The sequence below is a fragment of the Amblyraja radiata genome, chromosome 10 (assembly GCF_010909765.2).
Source record: "Amblyraja radiata isolate CabotCenter1 chromosome 10, sAmbRad1.1.pri, whole genome shotgun sequence".
In the NCBI taxonomy this organism is placed as follows: Eukaryota; Metazoa; Chordata; class Chondrichthyes; order Rajiformes; family Rajidae; genus Amblyraja; species Amblyraja radiata.
In genome coordinates, this window is record NC_045965.1 from 55,119,233 (window position 1) to 55,143,851 (window position 24,619).

The 24,619-nt window shown below is 40.1% G+C and overlaps 1 protein-coding gene and 1 long non-coding RNA gene across 5 annotated transcripts in view; one reads left to right on the top strand and one right to left on the bottom strand.

Annotated features, from left to right (window-relative positions):
- Positions 1–248, bottom strand: part of ptbp2 (polypyrimidine tract binding protein 2) — a 43,150-nt gene extending 42,902 nt beyond the window's left edge. For 2 of the 4 annotated variants that reach the window (XM_033028891.1, XM_033028890.1), the window contains exon 1: positions 115–248. In XM_033028891.1, the coding sequence (XP_032884782.1) occupies positions 115–122 (8 nt within the window). In that variant the 5' untranslated portion in view covers positions 123–248. The remainder of the gene's footprint in view (positions 1–114) is intronic. The other 2 variants (XM_033028892.1, XM_033028893.1) reach the window with 2 other exon arrangements.
- Positions 249–302: 54 nt separating this feature from the next.
- Positions 303–20,417, top strand: LOC116977966. The gene is made up of 3 exons (XR_004413346.1): positions 303–495; positions 16,439–16,539; positions 20,293–20,417. It is a non-coding gene; the product is annotated as an uncharacterized LOC116977966 (long non-coding RNA).
- Positions 20,418–24,619: the final 4,202 nt, after the last annotated feature.

Sequence of the window (24,619 nt, forward strand, 5' to 3'; positions counted from 1 at the left end):
CTGTGTCTTGCGGGCGGTCTGGACGCCTCAAGATCCGCCCCGGGTTAAAGGAATAAGCACTCCCGTTCTGGTGCAATCGATTTCCCCCCCCCGGCCGATATCACCTGAACTTACCCGTCCATTGCCGAATTAGCAGAGGTTTGCGAGCGAACCGCCGCCGACCGGGAACACGCAAAATGGCGCCGTGTGCCGCTGGCTCTCCTTCCCCTCCCCGGCCCCGCTCGCTCCGTCGCCGGGATCCTCCGGAAACAGCCGAACCGCCGGCCGAAGCTTCGTTCTCCGGAGGAGGGGAGGGGAGCGAGATCATCCGGAAACAGCCGAGTGCGGCCGAACCGCCGGCCGAAGCTTCGTTCCCCTGGGGAGGGTGGGTGGGCGGCGTGGAAATTTCCAGACGGCGTCGTGTCGTTGTGAGCAAAGATCTTATATCTTATCTTAAAGATACTAGAGGAGCTTTTTGATTGTGAAAGAGGCGGCGGAGAAGAAGCGAGAGGAGTGGTGGGTGAGATATTAAATCCTCAATCGCCGGAAACATCTCTGCACTACTTCTTTGACAAATGATAAAAAAACAAAAAAACAAAAACGTGCTTTTTTTGTTGTCATTCAGATGTGCAAACCATGACTTGTCTTGTCCTAAATGTGTAGGAAGGACATGCACATGCTGGTTTACACGGAAGAGCCACAAAAATGCTAGAGTAACTTATAGTCTTATAAGAGTCAAGACAAGAGTGTTTTATTGTCATATGTCCCAGATAGGACAATGGAATTCTTACTTGCTGCAGCACAACAGAATATGTGAACATAGTACATAACGTAGCAATGTTACAACATTTTGAGATTTAAAAAAATCAAGTCTGCAATTTATCCCATCAGATAGAGCATAAAAAGTTTAATTTGACACCTAATTCACTTTCATATCTTCAGTATTATAAAGGTTGTGGCCATTTTCATACTCGGAAATACTTCGCAACGTAAAATTAGATTAAATCCATCTCAAGAAGCAAGATTAAATGTAAAATAGACGACTTACCCTTTGTTTTGTCCCGTTCCTGCGATCCGTCACGTTGTATAGCAGTGTTACAAAATTTTGAGATTTTAAAAATCAGGTCTGCAATTTATCCCATCAGATAAAGCATAAAAAGTTTAATTTGACACCTAATTCATTTTCATATCTTCAGTATTAAAAAAGTTATGGCCATTTTCATACTCGGAAATTAGCATCTTGTTCCCTATAGGGTGATTTCACGAAAGGTCACTGGAGCGTAGATCCGCACCCACGTGATTGCAAAATTTAACTGGGGGACAAGCGTCACTTCCGGTACATGTTAGTGAATGGGAAAACACGCACTTTCACACCCGTTAAAAACATCGAAAACGGCCAGTTTTTGAGCTGCAATTTACTGTACCAGTCGGGGTGACCGTGAGGCACAGCTACCTAAATTTACAGTTAAAAAAAAAGATAGAAACTAAGGTAAATTCAAGAGGGAGCTGAAGGTGCAAAAACAGCGGAAGTTGTTAGCGGACATTTGTCGTGGAGATTTAAAGATCCAAAATATCGGGAATTATCGCGTTTGCTCGCTGCATTTCATCAAAAGTAAGGCATTATTGGCTTTGTTATCTTTATTCATTTGTTAGATGAAAAGTTTTAAAAGTGAAAAATCCGTCAGTAAAATTGCAAAATCGCCCATGGTTCTCAGGTGGGTTTTAACATGCAAAATGAAAACGCTTCTGAAGCTCCATTTACCATTTAAATAATCTTTCAAAGTTCAGCATCAACTTGCAGAGCTATAGATGCTTGAGCTGCGACCAAATCTGCTTTAATACTCTCTTCTTGTTGCACGTGCATGGCGTTCTTGTGCACATTGTCTATCCTGCTCACAGTGGGTGCCCAATCAGGATTGTTGACATCATTCCATGCTGCAGGCTTGTCTGTTATTAGATGATAAATAAATAAGTAGTTTGGGTGATTGTGCAGGCTTTAAACAAGAAACATTGAGAAATATATTTTGGCAAATAAAAAATCTCCTGATTTTGTCCAACTAACAGCTGACAATTATCCCATTCCTTAGCTTGCATCTGAGTCAAATTTATTTCCAAACGCATTGAGAGTCTACGATTATTTAAATGGTAAATGGAGCTTCAGAAGCGTTTTCATTTTGCATGTCAAAACTCACTTGAGAACAATGGGCGATTTTGCAATTTTACTGAAGGATTTCTAACTTTTAATACTTTTCATCTAACAAATGAATAAAGATAACAAAGCCAATAATGCCTTACTTTTGATGAAATGCAGCGAGCAAACACGATAATTCCCGATATTTTGGATCTTTAAATCTCCACGACAAATGTCCGCTAACAACTTCCGCTGTTTTTGCACCTTCAGCTCCCTCTTGAATTTACCTTGGTTTCTATCTTTTTTTTAAACTGTAAATTTAGGTAGCTGTGCCTCACGGTCACCCCGACTGGTACAGTATATTGCAGCTCAAAAACTGGCCGTTTTCGATGTTTTTAACGGGTGTGAAAGTGCGTGTTTTCCCATTCACTAACATGTACCGGAAGTGACGCTTGTCCCCCAGCTAAATTTTGCGGTCACGTGGGTGCGGATCTACGCTCCAGTGACCTTTCGTGAAATCACCCTATTGCTTTTCCATTGACTTAACACAAAAGCTGTGATCGAGGACAGTCAAAAGCCCATAACTTTATTAAGAATTAAGAAAACTGAAAGAAATTTTCAGTTATTATAGATTGAAGCATTCTGAAACAAATATGAAACAATCTTACTTGGATGACCTGAAATTAAAGCATATAATTAGTTAGTTACCCAATTGTAGCTAATTACATAATTTAATTACTAGACCTAAACATCTATCCATTCCTTAAGAAAAGATCAACATTTTTAAATAGCCTAAGTGTCCAAATAACATACACACAAGAATTCACAATATAACATGATTTTTTAATCTAACTGTCATGGATTTATAGGCCAAACGGGAGGAATCTAGTGTTTAATACAGGTACCTGCAAATTAATGGCCATTTAAATCATCTTGCGAATGGGTGATTCTGGAACGCGATCATTTGGAACGTTGAGCCCCATATCGGCAGGAAAAATACTGCCGGTTCGGAGGGGCTCCAAGTCACCTTCTCGCAACTTAAAATTTTGATTAAAGGGAACTTAAGAAGCACTTTTTAATGTAAAAATAAACAGCCTACCTTGCCTTGTCCCCTACGTGAGATCGTCCCGTTGTCGGCGTTCACGGCTTTAGAAGATGATTTTTAATTTACTATAACAATTAAATTATCTAACTTAACTTAAAAATAAGTGCAGAGAATGGCAGTCGCAGCGATTTCTCTTGAACAATTAAACAGGCTGATGAACATCGATTTAAACAGCCTGGAGGAAACGGCATTTTAAACCCGCCCCCCTCTCAAAGGCGCCAAAGTCGCGCACACGGGCAGTGACAAATCTGCAGCGCAGCTGAAGGTAAGTTTTGCAACATAGGCATTGAGGGCGTTAGAAGTCGCTTTTTATTTTAATCCAATTATTAAATTGTCTTGCGATTTAAAAAAAAAAAAAAAAAAAAACGGGAACGGAAGTCCAATCGATTTTTCTTCAGCAGCTACCAGCCCGAGGAAATCTGCCTCCGACAAGCAGTACAAAACCTGGATTTTAATCCCGCCCCCCCTTCAAAGGCGCCAAAGTCGTGCACACGGCCAGTGGCAGATCTGCAGCGCTCCTGAAGGTAAGTTTTGTAACATCGCTACATAACGGGAGAAAAAAAAGTACAGTGTGTATATATATACATTCACACATACTCAATAAATACACAAATATAGTGCAATAATAATAATAGACTGTTATAGTTCAGAGCTTTTTTGCTGTCATGTTTAATAGCCTGATGGCTGTAGGGAAGTAGCTGTTCCTGAACCTGGTCGTTACAGTTTTCAGGCTCCTGTACCTTCTTCCTGATGTCAACGGTGAAATTAGTGTGTGGACAGAATGGTGTGGGTCTTTGATGATGTTGGCCGCCTTTTTGAGGCAGCGACTTCGATAGATCCCTTCGATGGTGGGGAGGTCAGAGCCGGTGATGGACTGGGCAATGGTCACAACTTTTTGCAGTCTTCTGCTCCTGGACATTCAAGTTGCCGATCCAGGCCACAATGCAGCCAGTCAATATGCTCTCTACTGTGCACCTGTAGAAGTTCAAGAGAATCCTCCTTGACATACCGACTCTCCGTAATCTTCTCAGAAAGTAGAGGCGCTGAGGTGTGCTGGGTCCAGGAAAGATCTTCGGAAATATGCACACCCAGGAATTTAAAGTTTTTGACCTTCTCCACCATCGTTCCATTGATATAAACAGGGTTAAGGGTCCTCATCCTTCCTCACCCAAAGTCCACAATCAGTTCATTAGTTTTACTGGTCTTGAGAGCCAGGTTGTTGTGTGGCACCGGTCAATCGGTCGATCTCACTTCTATCCTTTGATTCAGCACCATCTGTAATTCGTCCAACAACAGTGGTGTTGCCGGCGAAAATGATGATGGAGTTCGCCCTATGTCTGGCTACATAGTCATGAGTATAGTGAGTGAAGCAGGGGGCAGAGCACGCAACCTTGAGGTGCACTCGTACTGATTGTTACTGAGGATGAGGAATTTCCGTCAAATCGGACAGACTGGCCTGTGGATGAGGAAGTCGAGGATCCAATTGCAGAGGGATGCGCAGAGGCCCAGTTCCGTGAGCTGTCATATGTTCCAGGTTGAACAATCAAATTCTTATTTGCAGCAGCGCAACAGAATATGTAAACATAGTACACTATGTAATAAATTAGAAAAAAAACTTAGTGTGTGTCACATACCCGCAAATACACATATTTTATACACACACTTATTAAGAAGTGAACCCTATCATTGGCATATAGTCGGCAGGATATCGCTGGAACCGTCAACTGATGACTGTGCAAGAGGCTACAGAGTGACCGGGATCGGACAGGGAGAAAACTGAGCTCTAATCAGACCCCTTGAGACCGACTCCCGTAGAAACTCCCGGGAACATCTGTGGTCCTTCGTCAGAGGTTGATCTGGTTCTCCGCCGAGATCCTTAATACAGACAATGGTAGGACCAATTGTGTATGTATTTTGCTACTAAGAGAGTAGTCGGCGATTGGATAGAGCAAACTAAAAAGGTTTGTCGTAAATTAATGTATTTTTGCTACTAGGAAAGTAGTTGTTAAGAGATTTGTGTTACTAGGAAAGTAGTTGGTAAGGGGTTTTGCTACTAGGAGAGTAGTCGGCGATTGGGCATGGCAAACTGAAAAGGTTTGGCGCAAATGTGTATTTTGCTACTGGGAAAGTAGTTGGCAATTGGCTCCGCAAACTAAAAGTAGCCGGGCTGAGAAGAGACTCGCGGCTACGGGGAATAATCTGGATAAAGGGGTTGAGCCGCACACAGTTATTTTCTTTTCCTTTGTTCTTTGGATATGCTTATCCATTTATGTGGAAATTAACTGCTTATTCTTTGTTTTCTTTTGACTTAAACAGAGGAGAGATGCAAAAATCGCTGTTTGTGTTGTCTTATCGATGTTTTAAGTTGTTTTTTCCCTATTTCTAATCTTTTGAGCTGAGTTCAAAAGAGACCTGGATGCTTTTGGCATCCTGCTTAAAGTGTTAGATGAAATTGGAAATGCCAATATCGCAAAGAAAAATAAAATATTGATTTGGGAAAATTGTGTTTAGCATACATTTATACTAGGAATTTGAAATTGTGAATTTGCGAAGTTAGATTGGAACAAATGGAAATAATTTTTTTAAATTGTATTTTCTTAATAATGATCTTTTTTTTTAACGGGTTTAAGGATATTGGCGAAGTTATGGATTACTGATTTTGAGTTTTTGAGTTCTTTTGGGAAAGCTTGTTTTGATGTGATAATGGTTTTTGTCTTTTAGAATGCAAATGAGCAGCCAGGTTCCTGTTTACAGGGAAGTAAATGTGTGGAGGCTTGAAGCATGCGCTGTGTAAGGGACAAATGAAGGTCCATGCAGTATTGTGTTAGTTGATTACATCAGACCGTAGCTTACAAAAGGGGGTTTGAGGGACCTTACTATGAGGGGTAAAAGGTGAGAGATAAAGTAGATTGGGGAGGAGAAACATATTTGGACTATTGAAGAGATAATTTTTAGGCGGGGGTCCCTGTTCAGATAGATCAGGGAACACATTCATAGGGAAGGTGATGAAGGAGGCTTCTGTCCTGTCAGTAGTTAAAGACTGATTTCACATTTCCAAACCACCTGCAAAGTGTTGGATTAGTGGAGGGAATGAATAGGACACTAAAGAGTTTAAGTATAGCCTTGACCGAGACGGGACAGGAACAGGTTAAGGTATTCCCAGTCATTCTGATGATTCAGAACAACCCCAGCTCGAAAGACAGGATTAAAGCCTCGTGAATTGATAACAGGATAAGCTATGAACCTACCAGAAGTTGTGAAAGTTACACCTACAGGCCCTCAGTGATTAACTAATTATGTATGCACAGCAATCTGCATTCCCAGGTACGAGAGGCACAGAAGCCACTACCAGTTGAACACAGGGACAAGTCCATACTGTCTGACTACGTACTGATAAGGTACTGGGACCAGAAGAAATTGATACTGTGTTGAAAGGAACTGTACCAAGTGCTACCAACAACATCAACCGCCGTGAAGATTGAAGATCACCCCCGTTGGATACATCTCATTGACTGTAAACGGTTCAGAGAACCAAGAAAGGACAATGGGGCTATTGACCCTCCTTTTAATCTGGGATCGGCCCAGATGGACTGGACTTGGGGAAAGAACTTGTTTCTTTCTATGAGTTTTGAATTTGCCCTTCTCGATAATATAAGTGTATGCTGGGTGTGTACGCACATCCCATATAATGATGAAGGTGGAATACCCCTCTTAACAATATCTCTTTATCTTATTGAGATTCTGGCCTTGCACTAAATTGAGATTCTGGCCTGCATTGTTTTCGCAATAAAACAGTAACTAATGGGTGCCTTCAGAATGGCAAACTCATATGGTTAATATGAGGACTAACCCATATATAAAGGATGGTACACCACTCCCTTTAAACAAGATCGGAAATTAAACATGACTAGCACAGCAGATATACCCCGACTGCAGATAGTAAGAGATCCGCACAGACCAGTTAATACTACCTGTTTTTGCCACAACCAAGGCACTGGTGTATTTTTGGGAAACAGTATGTGTATGACAATGGCAATGTCAGGCACCATTGCTGGCCTACCCCGACCGGTTAATGGCACATATTTTGTATTTGGGTCCTGGGCCTACCCATGGTTACCAGGAATGCCGCCGGCAGACAGGGCAACTTGGGAACGACTAAAAGGACCCCATCACTGGACAGGGTACTGTTATGTAGCATATGTGGTCCCACACATGAGAACCATGAACCAGTTACACCAGCACACGGGGATTTCCAAGCGAAGCCTAACGAAGAGCAATTTTCTATGATCCTCTTCCCGTCCTATGGTTGTATCGTAGTCTCACGGGAACTCGTTAACATGGCCTCCGTTATGGAGACGATTGCGAATGCCTTTGCCGCCTCCTTGAGTGCAACCCAAAATGAGATAGATGGGGTAACAGCTGAGATAGTAGCTATGAGAACTGTAGTATTACAGAACAGAATGGCCCTATATCTTATCCAAGCAGTAAAAGGAGGGACGTGCGCCATAATTGGCCGGGAATGTTGTACTTTTATCCCCGATGCTTCCTCCAACATTACCGACTTGGCCGCCCATATCAGAAGTGGCTAAAATAAAGAAGGTAGGAGCTGAATTCCATGATTATAGCTCCGGGGGCAGTTGGTGGCCATTTAATATGTTTGGAAGGACGTGGCAAATTATTGTCCACCATGGATTGATTGTATTACTAATTGTACTTTAATTTGTCTGTTGCGATGCTTATGGTCTTTTCTATGTACTCGGCGTGGACTGTAATTGTTAACATTAAAACGATAAAGAGGAAGGAATGAAAAGTTTAAATGCTTTTAAATATATAAAATATACATAGTGGAATACTTGACTAGGTTGTAACTTATATTTCGTCTCAAGCAGGCCTTCTCCAGTGGATTGATAAGAGAGAGAGAGACAAGCCCTCAGGTTGATGTGTATTGAGACAATGACCGGTGCCGTTGAAATGTGTCTACCAATTGATAAGAGAGACAGGCTCAGACTCATCGTGTAGTGATGTGTATTGACTGAATCTTGTAAGCTCTTTGGAATGTGATTAAGTCTTGTGACGATGACTAACCTCTTTGGAATATGATTAAGTGACACACTGTATAAAAACACCATTCAAAGCTTTGTTCATGGAAGTCGTGGCGCGGGGAAGTCAGTGTCTGTAGCTTACTGGACAGGCGCATCCCCGTCACTACCGCCGGCAGATGATAAGTAAAAGCTTGAGTTGGTCTACCTAACGTTTTTGTGAATTGTCTGTTTATTAAGAAGTGAACCTTATCAATAGTTCAGTTTAGTTTATTGTCATGTCTACCGAGGCACAGTGAAAAGCTTTTGTTGCGTGTTAAAAAACAATACATGATTACATGTGTAAGAAGGAACTGCAGATGCTGGTTTACACCGAAGATAGACACAAAAATACTGGAATAAGATGCTGCCTGACCCACTGATTTAATCCAGGATTTTGTGTCTATCTTCAAAAGATAATTAGAACACGTCCATGGCAGTGGAAGAGATGTGTAGGAAGGAACTACAGATGCTGGTTTAAACTGAGGCCAGACACAAAAAGTAGCAGCATCTTTGGAGAGAATGGATGGGTGACTTTTCGGGTCGAGACCCTTCTCCAGACCCATCCAGTTTGAAGAAGGGTCTCGACTCGAAATTTCACCCAATCCTTCCCTCCAGACGCCGCTGTGTTACTCCAGCCTTTTGTGTAGGTATGTTGCAAAGCCTACCTGAAGCGTCGCTGAAAATCTGTCGCTGCGGGTGTGCGCGATTTTGGCGCCGTTTAGAGGGGGGCGGGTTTAAAACGCGATTTTCTCTAGGCTGTTCAAATCAAAGATGTTCAGCCTAGTTAATTATTAACGAAAAATCGCTGGAAGACCCCGTCGCAAAAGCTATTATTAGTTTTAAAGGCCTCGTATAATAGTTATAGTAGTTTAAAAATCAATCTCTAAACCCGCGACCACCAGCAACCGCAGGGTCTCATAAAGCAGACAATTGAAGGTAACCTGTATATTTTTACATTAAAAAGGGCTTCTTAAGATCCTTTATACAAAGTTTAATATTGCGAGTAGCTCATTTTGGGCCCATTATATCCCGCAGTATTTTTCTGGGCATTTGGGGGCACAAATCTACCGCAATGTGAACGTTCTAAACCAGCGCGTTCCACAGGGACCCACTGGAAAGCTGATTTAAAATGGGCATTTATTTACAGCAATTGAACACTGAATTCCTTCCATTTGGCCTATAAATTAATGTAAATGAGATTTTAAAATCATGTTTCATTGTGAATTATTTATGAATATTATTTGGACATTTAGGCTATTTAAAAATGTTAATCATTTATTAAGAAATGGATAGATGTTTAGATCTAGTAATTGAAGTCTGAAATTAGCTACAATTAGGTAACTAACTAATTATATGCTTTAATTTCAGGTCATCCAAGTAAGATTATTTTATATTTGTTTCAGAATGCTTCAATCTATGATAACTGAAAATTTCATTCAGTTCTCTCAATTTTTAAGAAAGTTATGGGCTTTTGACTGTTCACGATCACAGCTTTTTTGTTATGTCCATGGAAAATCAATAGGGAACAAGATGCTCATTTCCGAGTATGAAAATGGCCATAACTTTTTAAATACTTGAGATATGAAAGTGAATTAGGTGTCAAATTAAACTTATTTTTATGCTTTATCTGATGGGATAAATTGCAGACTTGATTTTTAAAATCTCAAAATGTTGTAACATTGCTATTTTGTGTCTATCGGCAGTGGAAGGGATGGTCCGTAGTGTTTAGTTGTTGAGGTAGGATTAAGGTTGTACAGTAATATGTAGACACAAGGAACTGTAGATGCTAGTTACAAAACAATAAAGTGCTGGAGTAACTCAGCGGGTCAGGCAGCATCTCTGGAAGACATGGATTGATGAAGTTTCGAGTCTAAAGGGTGCACCATTGTTTGCAGCCTCTTGCGCACCTGTGCGTTGGAATTGCCATGCAAGGCCATGATTCAACAGTCATCAAATCAACAATCACTTCCTTGGATATGTTGAAGTTGTACCTTGTTACATGTAACAATAATAATAAACTTAAACCTAAACCAGCATACCACTGTAATCCCTCAGCATTCTACTGTAACGATTAAATTATTATGCAATGTAGATAGTCAAAGTACACATCCATTAAACTGTTTCTCCTCACAGCCTATTTTCGACTGAACCTGTGTGCTTACTGAGCCATGGACTCCTTCAATGACTCTGCAGAGCATCATTTTATCACACATTTTTCCAACGTAGTACAATTTTGAGGTCACCAAGTTCAAGAAAAGATATAGCAAGGAGAATAAATAGCATAGGAATAATATATGCTGTCAGGCCCTTAAGATAGCAATGTTACAAAATTTTGAGATTTTAAAAATCAAGTCTGCAATTTATCCCATCAGATAAAGCATAAAAATAAGTTTAATTTGACACCCAATTCACTTTCATATCTCAAGTATTTAAAAAGTTTCATACTCGGAAATTAGCATCTTGTTCCCTATTGATTTTCATACTCGGAAATTAGCATCTTGTTCCCTATTGATTTTCTATGGACATAACAAAAAAGCTGTGATCGTGGACAGTCAAAAGCACATAACTTTCTTTAAAAAAAAAGAGAACTGAATGAAATTTTCAGTTATCATAGATTGAAGCATTCTGAAACAAATATAAAATAATCTTACTTGGATGACCTGAAATTAAAGCATATAATTAGTTAGTTACCCAATTGTAGCTAATTTCAAACTTCAATTACTAGATCTAAACATCTATCCATTTCTTAATAAATGATTAACATTTTTAAATAGCCTAAGTGTCCAAATAATATTCACAAATAATTCACAATAAAACATGATTTTTAAATCTCATTTACATTAATTTATAGGCCAAATGAAAGGAATTTAGTGTTTAATTGCTGTAAATTAAAGTCCATTTAAATCAGCTTTCTAGTGGGATCCTGTGAACGCACTGGTTTAGAACGTTCACATTGCGGTAGATTTGTGCCCTCAAATGCCCAGAAAAATACTGCGGGATATAATGGGCCCAAAATTAGCTACTCGCAACATAAAACTTTGTATAAAGGGATCTTAAGAAGCCCTTTTTAATGTAAAAATAAACAGCCTACCTTCTGTTGTCCCCTGTATGAGATCCGGCCGGTTGCCGGTGGTCGGGGGTTTAGAGGTTAATTTTTAAACTACTATAACAATTTGATAAAGCCCTTAAAACTAATAATAGCTAAAGCGACGGAATCTTCCAGCGATTTTTCGTTAATAATTAACTAGGCTGAACATCCTCGATTTGAACAGCCTAGTGAAAATTGCGTTTTAAACCCGCCCCCCTCTAAACGGCGCCAAAATCGCGCACACGGGCTGGGACAGATTTTCAGCGACGCTTCAGGTACGCTTTGCAACATACCTACTTAATATATTACATTTTGTTGCATGCTATTTCAATTATTCTCATGGGATTTTCATTTGATTATGCAATAAAGTATCATTAGATCTGATAATGGCTGTGCATGGTAAATAAATTGGTGCTCTGAGAAGCATTGCTAACGTCATATTGAGCCACTGGACATTCACATATGGGCAGGACACAAGTTATTGCAGAACTATGAAGCTTAAGTGAACCCCTCATGTACAAATGCTGAAGTGCATCTTTTGCTATCTTCTAGGTTATTGTTAAGAAGGTTACTGCCACATCAGCATACATCAACTTAGATGCAGCGATTTCAACCAAGTTCCTGCCAAAACAGTGCCCAGCCCAAATGGAAGTGTTTACACAAGTTGGCTGATACATAAGAGCATTTGGACATTGCGCACAGTGGTTTAGCTGGTAGTGCTGCTGCCACACAGCGCTAGAAATCCGGGTTTGATCCAGACATCAGGTGCTGTCTGTGTGGAGTTTGCACGTTCTCCTTGTGATAGCTTGGGGTTCCTCCACATGCTCTGGTTTCCTCGCATATCCCAGATATATGTTTTTTAAAGTTAATTGGACAGCATAAACACAGACTTAAGATATTGAGGTCTGCTGAAGCTGCAGTGCTGATATATTTCCCGGTGTCCATTTTCTTTGCATTCAGCTTGACCATCACAAATTAACTACAATACCATAAAGCATTGGGTGGCACGGTGGAGCAGCGGTAGAGCTGATGCCGTACAGCGCTTGCCGCGCCAGAGACGAGGGTTTGACCCCGACTATGGGTGCTGTGGGTACCGAGTTTGTACGTTCTCTCCATGACCACGTGGGCTTTCTCTGAGATCTTTGGTTTCCTCCCACACTGCAAAGACGTACAGGTTTGTAGGTTAATTGGCTACTTGGTATAAGCGAAAATTGTCCCTAGTGTGTGCAGATAGTGTTAGTGTGCGGGGATCACTGGTCGGTGCGGACTCGATAGGCCGAAGGGCCTGTTTCCACACTGTATCTAAAATAAACTAACACTAACATTAATATAACAAATTCTAATGATGTTTTTCACAGTAAATTCCTTTAAGCATTTTATAAGATGAAAAGCATGATTCTGTAGTTTATGAATTCAATACTGACAATCATATGTTATCTATTACAATTAATAATGTTCACAGGTTATAAGCTTTGATCTCCATGCTCAGCAAACCATGGCCTAAAAATGCAGACTTTAGCGATGATTGCTAAAGGCTAATGTTGTGGCATGATCAATAACTATCATCTTTGATCTGATAATCCTAATGGCTCCCTGATTCATTTCCCAGAGCAAATAATTATTCCGAGAGACCAGAGAAATTCATTAATTCTTAAAATCAGCATTTTACCTAAAGCTCAGCAAAAATGGCAACACAAGTAGACAGTGCAGTAAAGAAGGCATGTAGTATATTTCAATCAGTTAGTGCATTGTATAAAAGTGGCAAATAATGTGGCAGCTGCATAAAACCTTGCTTCAGCTACGTTTGGCATTTTGTGTGCAGATTTGGTTATGTTAGACCATATGTGTAGGAAAGAACTGCAGATGCTGTTTTAAATCGAAGATAGACACAAAACGCTGGAGTAACTCATCTAACTGATCTGAAGAAGGATCTCGACCCAAAATGTCACCCATTCCTTCTCTCCAGAGATGCTGCCTGTCGGCTGAGTTACTCCAGCATTTTGTGTTTATCTTCGATTCACAGACTTCGATTCAATAAAGCCACTCGAGAGGATACCTGTTGGATATCAGAAAGATAGCCCTTTCCTCTGGCCAGGGGAAAATTCTACAGGTGAAATAAAGGCGCTATGGTTTGAGTTTGCCAATGGGGTCAACATAGTACTACTCTTATGAATCTAATGTTTACAGCTATTTATTGAGACAAACAAAGTAGAGTGAATGCAGTAGCATGGTCACCTACATGAAATAATTAATAAGTTTATTGGCCAAGTATTCACATACAAGGAGTTTGCCTTGGTGCTCCGCACACAAGTGACAACGACACACAAAACATTAAACATTAATAATAAAACATAGATTAAACATGTGACTTAAATAAAATACCAGAGCAAAAGGAAGCTACAGATTTTTGGTTATTGAGTAGAGTTACTACTCGTGGAAAAAAGCTGTTTTTATGTCTGGCTGTGGCAGCTATGACAGTCCGGAGTCACATTCCAGAGGGAAGTGATTCAAAGAGATTGTGGCCAGGGTGAGAGGGGTCAGAGATGATCTTACCCGCTCGCTTCTTGGCCCTTGCGGTGCACATCTCGTCAATGGAGGGAAGGTTGCAGCTAATAACCTTCTCAGTTGATCGGACAATTCGCTGCAGCCTCCAGCTGTCGTGCTTGGTGGCTGAGCCAAACCAGACCATGATGGAGAAGGACAGACGACAATGGCCGTATAGAATTGGACCATCATTGCCTGTGGTAGATTGTGCTTCCTCAGCTGCAGCAGGAAGTACATCCTCTGTTGTGCCTTTTTGACTGTGGAGTCGATGGTAGCCTGGAATAATACCTAGGTCTAAGGTCCCTGGAGATGATGGTTCCCAGGAACTTAAAAGACTCCACAGATGTGATTGTGGTATTGTTAATGGTGAGTGGGGTGAGGTGAGGGGGAGCTCTCTTAAAGTCTACTATCAATTTCACTGTCTTAAGAGCATTGAGCTTCAGGTTGTTGCGATGAAACCAAGACACCAGCTGTGACACTTCCTGTCTGTAGGCAGATTCTTCCCCATCCTGAATCAGTAAAATCAGGGTTGTGTCGTCCGTAAACTTGAGAAGCTTGACAGAGGGGTCTGTAGAGGTGCAGTCATTGGTGTAGAGGAGAGGGGAGAGTACACAGCCTTACGGTGCTTCTATACTGAGGGTTTGAGAGTCCGAGATGTGCTTTCCCAGCCTCACATGCTGCTTCCTGTCTGTCAGGAAGCTGGTGATCCACTGACAGAGGGGTTCAGGCACAGTCTACTCGGAAAGTTTGGAGTGTAGTAGCTCTGGCACAATGGTGTTGAATGCACAGCTAAAATCAGCAAACAAAATCCTCGCATAGGTCCCCTGGCGGTCTAGATGCTGGAGGACGAAGTGCAGGCCCAGGTTGACTGCAACATCCTGTTGCATTATCCCTTTCACTCTGCTCTGCTCTCTCAAGGTTAGTTCAGCATATCAATCTTCAGTTTACCTTGCAGGTATTCCTGGCTCTCCCTGGAAGGTCTCATATCGCCATCTATACAGTCACCAATGGTCTTTATAAGAATATCCCTGCAAGCTAGAATCATATGGCCACAAATGGCAAACTGCTAAAAGGAATAACGGGAAAAGAGTCTAAAACCGAAAATGTTCAGACTTTGGATTGAAGGTTGTGAGAATAAGACTGCTTGCGGCGACAGGCAGATAAGGAATGTATTCATAGCAAAGACCCAGCTATACAATACATGTTTTTTACAGAATGAGTGAGGAAAATTATTGACAAAAATATATATATGATATAATCATGTTTATTTGAATTGTGGGAATAAACATATTTTCAATTATTTAGCTTATTTCAGCAAAATGTTAAATTATCAGTAGAAATTTTACTTTTATTGTAGTTATGAATGAAAGCAATCTGCTGTTCTCCGAAGGTCTCCGTGTAGATTGAAGCCAAGCTTAATCTCATATAAAAGAAGTGAATGCTTGCTGGGTCAGTCAGAATGCATTTGCAAAATGCAATTTTGATAAACATCACTGCATACACAATCCCTACCCTACATCGAAAGAGGTAACAAAAGTTAATGTTTGATTTTGTGCAATGAACTATTTAACACTATGATGATTAACTTTGTGTGGCCAACAGTAAAGGTCAGATTAAATGTTTGACCCTCACTGCCGAATTTTTTACACTTTCAGCTAAGTGTTCAATATGAATTGATTAAGTGTCTGTATTTGATGTTAGTCAATAATCCTGGGTATTTGGGTGGGGCAGAGAATGCTTCATTAGATTATGTGGATAGCTGATGGCATCCTGCACCCATGGGAAGACAACTAAAGCTGCAAATAATTCTAGTGGGTTTGCAGGAGAAGTGTATATGATTGGGTACCAAGCAAATAATTCTCTATTCACCTGCCTTACATATTTGTGAATTGTTGACCATGAGATAATGCACAATTCTGGGCAGTGACTTCGAAGGGTCCAGATGCATGAACGTTGACGGCAGCGATGACTTTGAGAGCCAATAATAAAGCCTGGCCATAATGTTCACTTGGCCGCAAGTCTTGTTCCAGTGTGCTAGTAATGTTTACTAACACTTAATAAAGACCTTGAATCACCCAAGACACGGATGTTCCAATATATGAGCCTTCTGTAAAGTAAATGGGAGATGCAATGCAGTCGATCCCTTCTTTCCCACATAATGGTGATCTGTGATAATCAGGCTAATGGTGCTCCCACTGTTCATGCTCCTCCTGGTGGCTGTACTATTAGTACTGGAGTTGCCCCGACTGCTATTGGTCAATGCCGTTCATATTTGAGACTTGAACAAATACAGTACAAGTGTGTAAATGGAGATCAGATATACAAACCTCCAATGTTCTTGATATAACTTAAAGAATTGTCAAGGTAATATCTCAGCAGAAGTACCTTGAATGCAATCTATAACAGAACCAGCCATTAAAACAGCTGTGTGATATCAGTACTTACTTAGTCTTGCATTTCATTCTCGCATCTCCCTCAATTTCTGCTATGTTCTCACCTTGCTTCCACAGATGAGTTTCAGGAAAACCAGAAGTCTGTGAACACACTCTTAATTTGCAAAAGAAGTGTCCAAAATTAGCATATTGAAATTGGCAACACACCTCTCTCCAAGGTATTGCTCATATATTAATATTGGTTTATTATTGTCACATGTACCTAAGTATAGTGATTAACTTTGTTTTGCATGCTAAAAGAGAAAATAAATAGTGTACAGAAAATAGTGTTGCAGCTACGGAGAAAGTGCAGATGAACAAAAAACTTGTAAGGAATGCAACCAGATAGATAGGAAGATCAGGAAATCATTTATTGTATATGAGAGGCCTGCTCAAGAGTTGGATAACAGTGGGGAAGAAGCAGGGAAGAATCTGGCGGAATGTGATTTCAAGCTTTTTTATCTTCTGCCCAACGGGAGAGGGGTGAAGAGAGAATGAACGTGATGTGAGTAGTCCTTGATTATGTTAGCGGCTTTCCCGAGGCAGTGTGAAGTATGGAGGGAGTCGATAGGGAGGAGGTCGGTTGTGGGCTACTTCACGATTCCGCAATTTTTTGTAGTCTTGGGCACAACAATCGCCATACCAAACTGTGAAGCATCCGCATAGGATACTTTGGTGTATCTGTAGAAATTGGTAAGTGTCACCGGAGATACGACAAATTTTCTTTTTCACATCCTCCACTATTCACTCCCCCTCCCACCCTTGATTTTCCCCAACTTGATTTTCCTCTCTTGTGGTGTCCTCAGATACCTTACCCATTCACAAATTCATATTCCTGCATACGAAATTTCACCTGAATGTGCTCTGGGATGTGGAGGCTATGGGGAAGGTGCAGGAGAGGTTTACCAGAATGTTGCCTGGAATCGAGGATATTAGCTATTTGAAGAGGTTGGACCAACCTGGATCTTCCCTTGAGCATTGGATGTTGAGGGATCTGATAGAAGTATAGAAAATAGTGAAAAAACTAATTAGAACCCTTTCCACGGGTTAGTCTCAAAGACTAGAGGGATAGCTTTAAGTTGAGAGGAGCAAAGTTTAAAGGAGATACACAGGGCAAACATTTTACACTGAGAGCGGGTGGTGGAGGCTGATACCACAGTAGCATTTAAGAGCTTTTTAGATAGGCATCTTGTCATGCTGGAAATGAAGAGATATGGATCATGTACAAACAGAGGAGATTAGTTTAACTTGTCCTAATTTTCGGCACAGACTAGTTGGCCGAAGGGTCTGCTTCTGAGCTGTACCATTCTTCGTTTTATGTACTTAGAATACACAAAGCAAGGACACACACAGTAATTCCAGCAGGATAGAGGCAGTTTGTTAACAGGAATCCATTACTAACTAATTTGGAAAAGCTTTAATATATTTAAACCAACATTATTGATAGTCTTAATATTAAACCAGATCAGATTAGGGTTTATAAAACGTGTGCCATTATTTTTTGCTGATTGTAACAAATGAACAATGGTGGGCAAGAAAGGAATTACTGGTTCATTCATCCTGCTCTTCACAATGGCTATATCCTGTGCATCGTAATATATATTTGTTCTTTGTCTCTGAAAGGCATGCAATCTTAGGAAGGCAAAAACCATAAACTCAGGCCCGATTGGAGAAAAGAAATTGACAAAATTCTTCAACAACCCTCTTAGATTATCAAAACTAGACCAGATCATCAGTCTGGCTCAGATTAATGTCATGCAGCACACATCTTTTCTACAAAGTAATCACCAGGCAGAAATAGTATCAGACCTCATTTGAAGAAATTTAGCAAACCAGCATTTATCACAAGCCAGCAACCTGTTTCGCATATCCACTGTATTCTTGGAAAAGAACTGCCATGTAACATCTAACTTAATTTTGGTTTTATACAACTTGCAATTGTGACCCATGGCACATCTTAAACTTTTTTAGATGAAGTTAACTTTCCACCTAACTACAATCCATTTCCTTCATCATCTCCTAAGTTTTGATCAAATCACTTTGGTTCTCCACAATATAGAGCTGTGGCTTTCTTTGGGCACTAAGACTCTCCAGTTTGGAAATTAGCTTATCAGGTCATCGCTCCATCCTTTCTCAAAGTTTCAATATTACCTATCATTTGAAAGACCAAAGCCTTCATATTCTAACCATTAATATTTTCATTGAAGAATTTATGCTCATCTTTCCCCTTGTCCATTTTATATAACACTACATTTGTTAATAAAGATCATTCACTAGTCACAAGCCCATTTCCCCAATGCCTCAATAGACTATTTTCTGCAATTCTCATTTTATTATTTGCAGATACATATACCGTATCCTCCTTATATTCACATTCTTGAAGCCTGGGGAAGGAAGTGCTTCCATATATCAAACAAATGCATAGCTCTGGTTAGTTGGGACTCATTGTCACATATGGAAAATGGGAGAGAACACGTCATTTTAAAATTGCCAGTTGATTTTCTATTCAATCATTGAAATAACAATTGGGGAGAGCTAAAATTTTGCTGTGTCTTTTATAGTAAGATAAGCACCGTCATCAAGAGTGTAAAGGGATCAAACAGAAGACCAAAGTATCTGCAAGTGCACTTGCACTAAATGCACATGAGACTACAAACTAAATGCTGGCAACTGCAAATAATACAGATAGGTATTTCATCTGCATAGCTGGTTTCCATGCCGTATCACTATGAGTAAATAATAATACCATGGAGGCCTTTGTTTGGCTCTATAACAATACATTGGCGTAAAGTTGGTGTTCCAACCCAGGAATAAAATTATTCATGAAAACCTCGACCTTCCCTGATTTCACAAAAGACCCGCAGCTCTTAGTGAATCAATAGAACTATCGGTACCAGCATTCAAAAGACAACTGGATAAATATCCAAAAGGAAATCATTTGTGGATTGTAGGGAGAAGGTGGAGGAGTGTGTTCAGTTCAATAGCTTTTACACAAAGCCGACACAGATTTGATGGGGCAAAAGTTCTAATTTCATGTTGTAACCTTTGTGAGATTCTTGTACTGAATTATTCTGACTTTTATTTTACAATATAGAGGAAGCCATTAGGTATGGCTAGTCTAAGGTTTCCAGAATTATCCCATCATAGAACATAGAATTGTACAGCACAGGAACAGGCACTTCGGCCCACAAAGTCTGTGTTGAACATAATACCAAGATAAACTCATCGCATCTGCGTGCACATGATCCATATCTCTCCATTCTTTACACATTTTATGTGCTTAAATGCCACTGCTTCCACCACTCTAAAAAAAACTTGCCCACGCATCTCCTTTAAACATTGTCAATTCCCACTTATTTTGCTGTAACCTATTCTCTCTCACATGCCTTATCAGCTACTACTGATACTCCTGCGTCTATCTAAGCTAAAATAATTGTGGGGTAAAACCAATCTAGTAAATTAACTCAATTAACTCAATTAACATATAGAGTTCTAGGGGCTAGTGGAGTCAAGGGATATGGGGAGAAGGCAGGCACGGGTTATTGATAGGGGACGATCAGCCATGATCACAATGAATGGCGGTGCTGGCTCGAAGGGCCGAATGGCCTCCTCCTGCACCTATTTTCTATGTTTCTATGTAACTGATTTACATGAACCAATTCACCTACTGTACTATCTTTGAATAATGAGATTCCCACCTATTTCCAGAGACGTCTTAGCTAACCAGTTAAGTTACAATTAAGATAATATTGCAGTGATGGGGCAAGGGAATATGTGGCACAAACATTGAATCAATAATATGCCATTGTCCTGGGAGTGAGGGAAATGAAAATTATCAGCTACATGGCTTGGTTCTAGTATTGGTTTACTATTGTTACATGTACAGAGATTCAGTGAAAAGCTTTTATTAGTGTGTTCTCCAATTAAATCAGATAATACTACACCAGGGTACCACCAAGTCATGCACAAGTGCAACAGATGGTGCAAAGAGAAAAATACCAGAGGACAGACTATAGTTTTGCAGCTTTTGTAGCATTACAGATCCGGAGAAAAATCCGATGAGGTAGGCTTTTAATTCTCTTGTGGAATGTGGCCTAGCTACATGATCTATTCTTATTTGTCTGCTGAATTTAGGGGCTTACAGGATCCTTTCACAGACTTGATGGGTATGGTGTCACCATGGGCTAAAACTAGATGTGGACAGATTTCCTATCTTGAATGGAGCAGTGGTTTAGTGCTGTCTATTTTTGCTACTATTTTTTTAATTCTATAATGGCAGGATTTTAATTAATGTATCAAAATAAATAGACCTCTAGATGTTATTTCAGTAATGTATATATCCTGCTACCACCCACAAAAAAACATTGGCAGTCTATTTATCTTTGAATTTTATGATAGAACAAATCAAACAGTCTACTCAAAGTATACAAAACTTTCAAAGCTGATGTTGTGTGATTTGTTCCTCTGCAAAGTGGAACATTTATTTCCAAGTTATGTGGGTGAATTGTATTTTTATCTGATGTATTTGGTGATTTTCCAAGTATCATCAGATTATTGTTTTGAGTCTGTCATCTAGCTCTGATTCAACCCAAGTCTTTTCTCTGACAGATATTCAGCCGCAGAATTGAACTCTGCTAATGCTTGCTTTCAAATATGAAGTGTCAAATCTATACCATAGAAGCAGAATTTGAAATCTTCTGCTTCAGAAGCCATTACATTGCCTTGGTAAACTCAGACATTTCAAGTTGATTTAAGCTTTGCCTCTACTTCGTACTGGCTCCAGTCACATGACAAACAACCAAATAAAATTGAATTGTATTATTAATTTAAAATGCCAGCGCCTCAGGGTCACTCCTGTATTTTTCTTTGTAGTCGGGAGAATTATTTTTGCGGTCAGAAGTTTTAGGAATTAACTTCATCCTGTGAACTGCTAACGGCTTGATTTTACAGAAGAAATTAGCAATTGATCTAGAGAACAAAAGCAACAGAGATGTTGTGTTACAATTTTATTCACACATAGATACATAGATACAGGTACATAGAAAATAGGTGCAGGAGTAGGCTATTCGGCCCTTCGAGCCTGCACCGCCATTCAATATGATCATGGCTGATCATCCAACTTAGTATCCCATACCTGCCTTCTCTCCATACCCCCTGATCCCTTCAGCCACAAGGGCCACATCTAACTCCCTCTTAAATATAGCCAATGAACTGGCCTCAACTACCTTCTGTGGCAGAGAGTTCCAGAGATTCACCACACAAAGAACATTTTGAAATAGCCATGAATGGCTTAGTTGTGAAGGCTTGAGTGAGAGGTGGCATGGTTGTTGAAAGGGATGTGGAAACTGACTTTCAACTGAGATGGTAAATTCAATTGCTATTATGTCTGTCTTAGTGGTAGTAATCAACAAAACTACTCATGGGTTTTGGCTGTTTGGAAGCAGTGTGAGAAATTAAATCCTTTATGACTTAAACATATTTTCTCCCTCTCTGTAACAACATTTATTACTGATATTGACCAACCCAAGACACAGGTAAAATCTCCAGCTTTGGGATGTAAAGAAAACTCACACCCTAGGACCCATATGAAGGATTAGTCTACGGAGGGCAAACATCTTGCAGGCATTTTCTTATCAGAACACTGTTTTTTAAAAAATACATTTTGATATCACTTTTTTAAAATTTCTTGTTGTTACCAAATGCCAATGGGTGATAAAGAAAGAAAAACAATTTCAAAAACTGAAGACTTTCTAAAATTAATTGGGGATAGTTGTTCATTCTTGATGACTGAGTTTGAAAAAAAATGGATTTGATGAAGTAGTCTCCTGCTTTTGCTCATTGCTATTAGTCTTCCTCACTCTTCCAGTGAATGGAAGTGATTTCTGATTACATTTAGTCAATGAGACACTTCAATCAATCAGTAATTAACAGCAGACGGTGATTTTTACACCTGATTTTTTTTCTTCAGAGTAGATTATGAGGTGTAATGTCTGGCATGAACATCAGATTTTCAGTTTTGATTACTTGGTTAAGTAACCAAGGTCAAAATGGTGGCCGTTCTATTTCAGCTTCATTTTGAAATAAGTCAGCAAAAGGCAGCAAATTTCAGGATCTTTAAAATAATAAAGAGAGACACAGAGTGCTGGAGTAACTCAGCGGGGCAGGCAGCATAGAGTCATAGAGAGTCATAGAATCATACAGTGTGGAAATAGGCCCTTCAGCCCAACTTGCCTACATGGGCCACCATGTCCTTGCTATACTCTCGGGAATCATTACCTTTCTCCACCAGGTAATTTATTTCCATGAAATTGGTCTGAATAGACTTTATTTGGGACTTTTGACATCAAGCAGATCTGATTGAGTTGATTGACAAAAATTATGTTCTAAGTACTGGAGATGTTGACCTGGGAGAAAACATGACATTGATCACCTAACTTTCCCGTAAATGTGTAGGAATTTGTGGAGATAATATTGGTGGGAGTTAACTTTCCAGTGCCAGGTGGTGCTTGCTGTAGAGAGTCCAAGTTTCAGAATCATATGGAAGGATAGGAATCACTGTTGCCTGATAGCCCACGAGGTTTGCAATATCTTGATATTCAAAATGTCTTTCACCATTTAACCAAATGCTGTGCTGGTGCATTGAAGAAAATAAAGAATTGCCATCTATGCATATCGCAGGCTTCAAGCCGAATTGGGGGGGATTTGGGGGAATGGGGGCGGGTGTGTGATCTCTGTCAATGAGGCACCTGTTATGGTGCGTTGGGAAGGACCACGCGGTCAGGAATGGTGGCAAGTGCTAAATTTTGGTGGGATAGATTAAAGGGTACACATGTCAAAGACAGGGTCATGGTAGTGGACACCTTCCAAAGGTTCCTTTAGCAGGAGTTTCCTGTTTCCTGTTTCCTCGTCCTTGATACATTCACCCATAAATTCATCTTTGACTCTCAGTGGGGTGTAGCCTCATATATCTGAGCTGCAGATAGATTGAAGATATATAATCACGACAGCCTCCTGCACTCTTTCCATCCTTTATTTATTAATTTTGGTGGGTTTCCTCTTGGACCTCTGACTTCATGTGACTGCTGTGCTGTTTGCTTATTTTCCCTTGAAGAATAGTGGAGCTGCGATTAATTAGGCCCTTGATCTCCTGGTTATTCTCAGCAAACCAGTCCTGATATGTTTTGGTGGAGAAGTCAAAGGCCTTTTCACAGGTGTGAATTATGGCAGATTGCAAGTCTGCGCCCTGCAACTCTTATTTGCTGGGAACGACTAGGTCATCTATAAGGAGTTTTTGGAGAAAAGCTGCCTTTGTGTGGTCCTTAAAATATTTAACATGGATCTCTCCTGTGGTAGTATTTTTAATGGTGCTGATTTTTGGGGCCAGGTTGGAGTGGATAATGGAATGGATTAAGCAGTGATCAGTTTGGGAATTATTGATCTTATCATGGCACACACAACATGCATATCTTTGTAACCGATGCATATCTTTGTAGTCCCTTCCTTGATAATGGTATATTATGATAGGTGCCATTTCTTGAATAGGGATTCTTGTCACAAGCTCTTGTTCTTGCCCCTCTGATAGAGCAACATATTCACTATTGCACTTCTCCAAGCACTTTGTACAAAGAAACCTCCTGGAGTTGGTCTTCACTACATTGTCATTGCCTATCACGACTTACCAGAGAGTTACACTTTTTTCCACACATGCAAAATGTTTCAGGAGGAGGTTTGTTTCTCCCACGCCTGTTTCTCCCCATCCACCCCCAAAATGGTTGGAATGGAAGTCCTTCGTGATTGTATCCATAATTTTATGAGCTGGTTTATCATTGCTGATGACTGTGGTGTGCCTATTCCATATTAAAATAAGTAGAAATTATTAATTAATTCCATGAGGGGAATCATTGAGACTTCAGACTAGTTCATTCTCCATGAAGATAGCATTGCTTTTCATGTTCACCACTTCAGAGAAGGTGATGCCACTACTTTGCTCTTTCGACAGAAAATCTCCTGCTCTTATATCTCACTCAGAGCAGCAATGTTGATGTCAAAATATTTGAATATGTTAAGGCACTATTTAATGGATCTACCGATTCAGTTGAGAAAAATCAAAAATCTGCATATGCTGAAAATCTGAAAAACAAGACAGAAAATCCTTGATACATTAGGAAGATCAAACAGTGCCAATAGAATGAGAAATGGAAGTTATATATTTCAGGTCAAAGACCAAATTGCCTGCTGGCTGTTTGTTATTGTACTTGC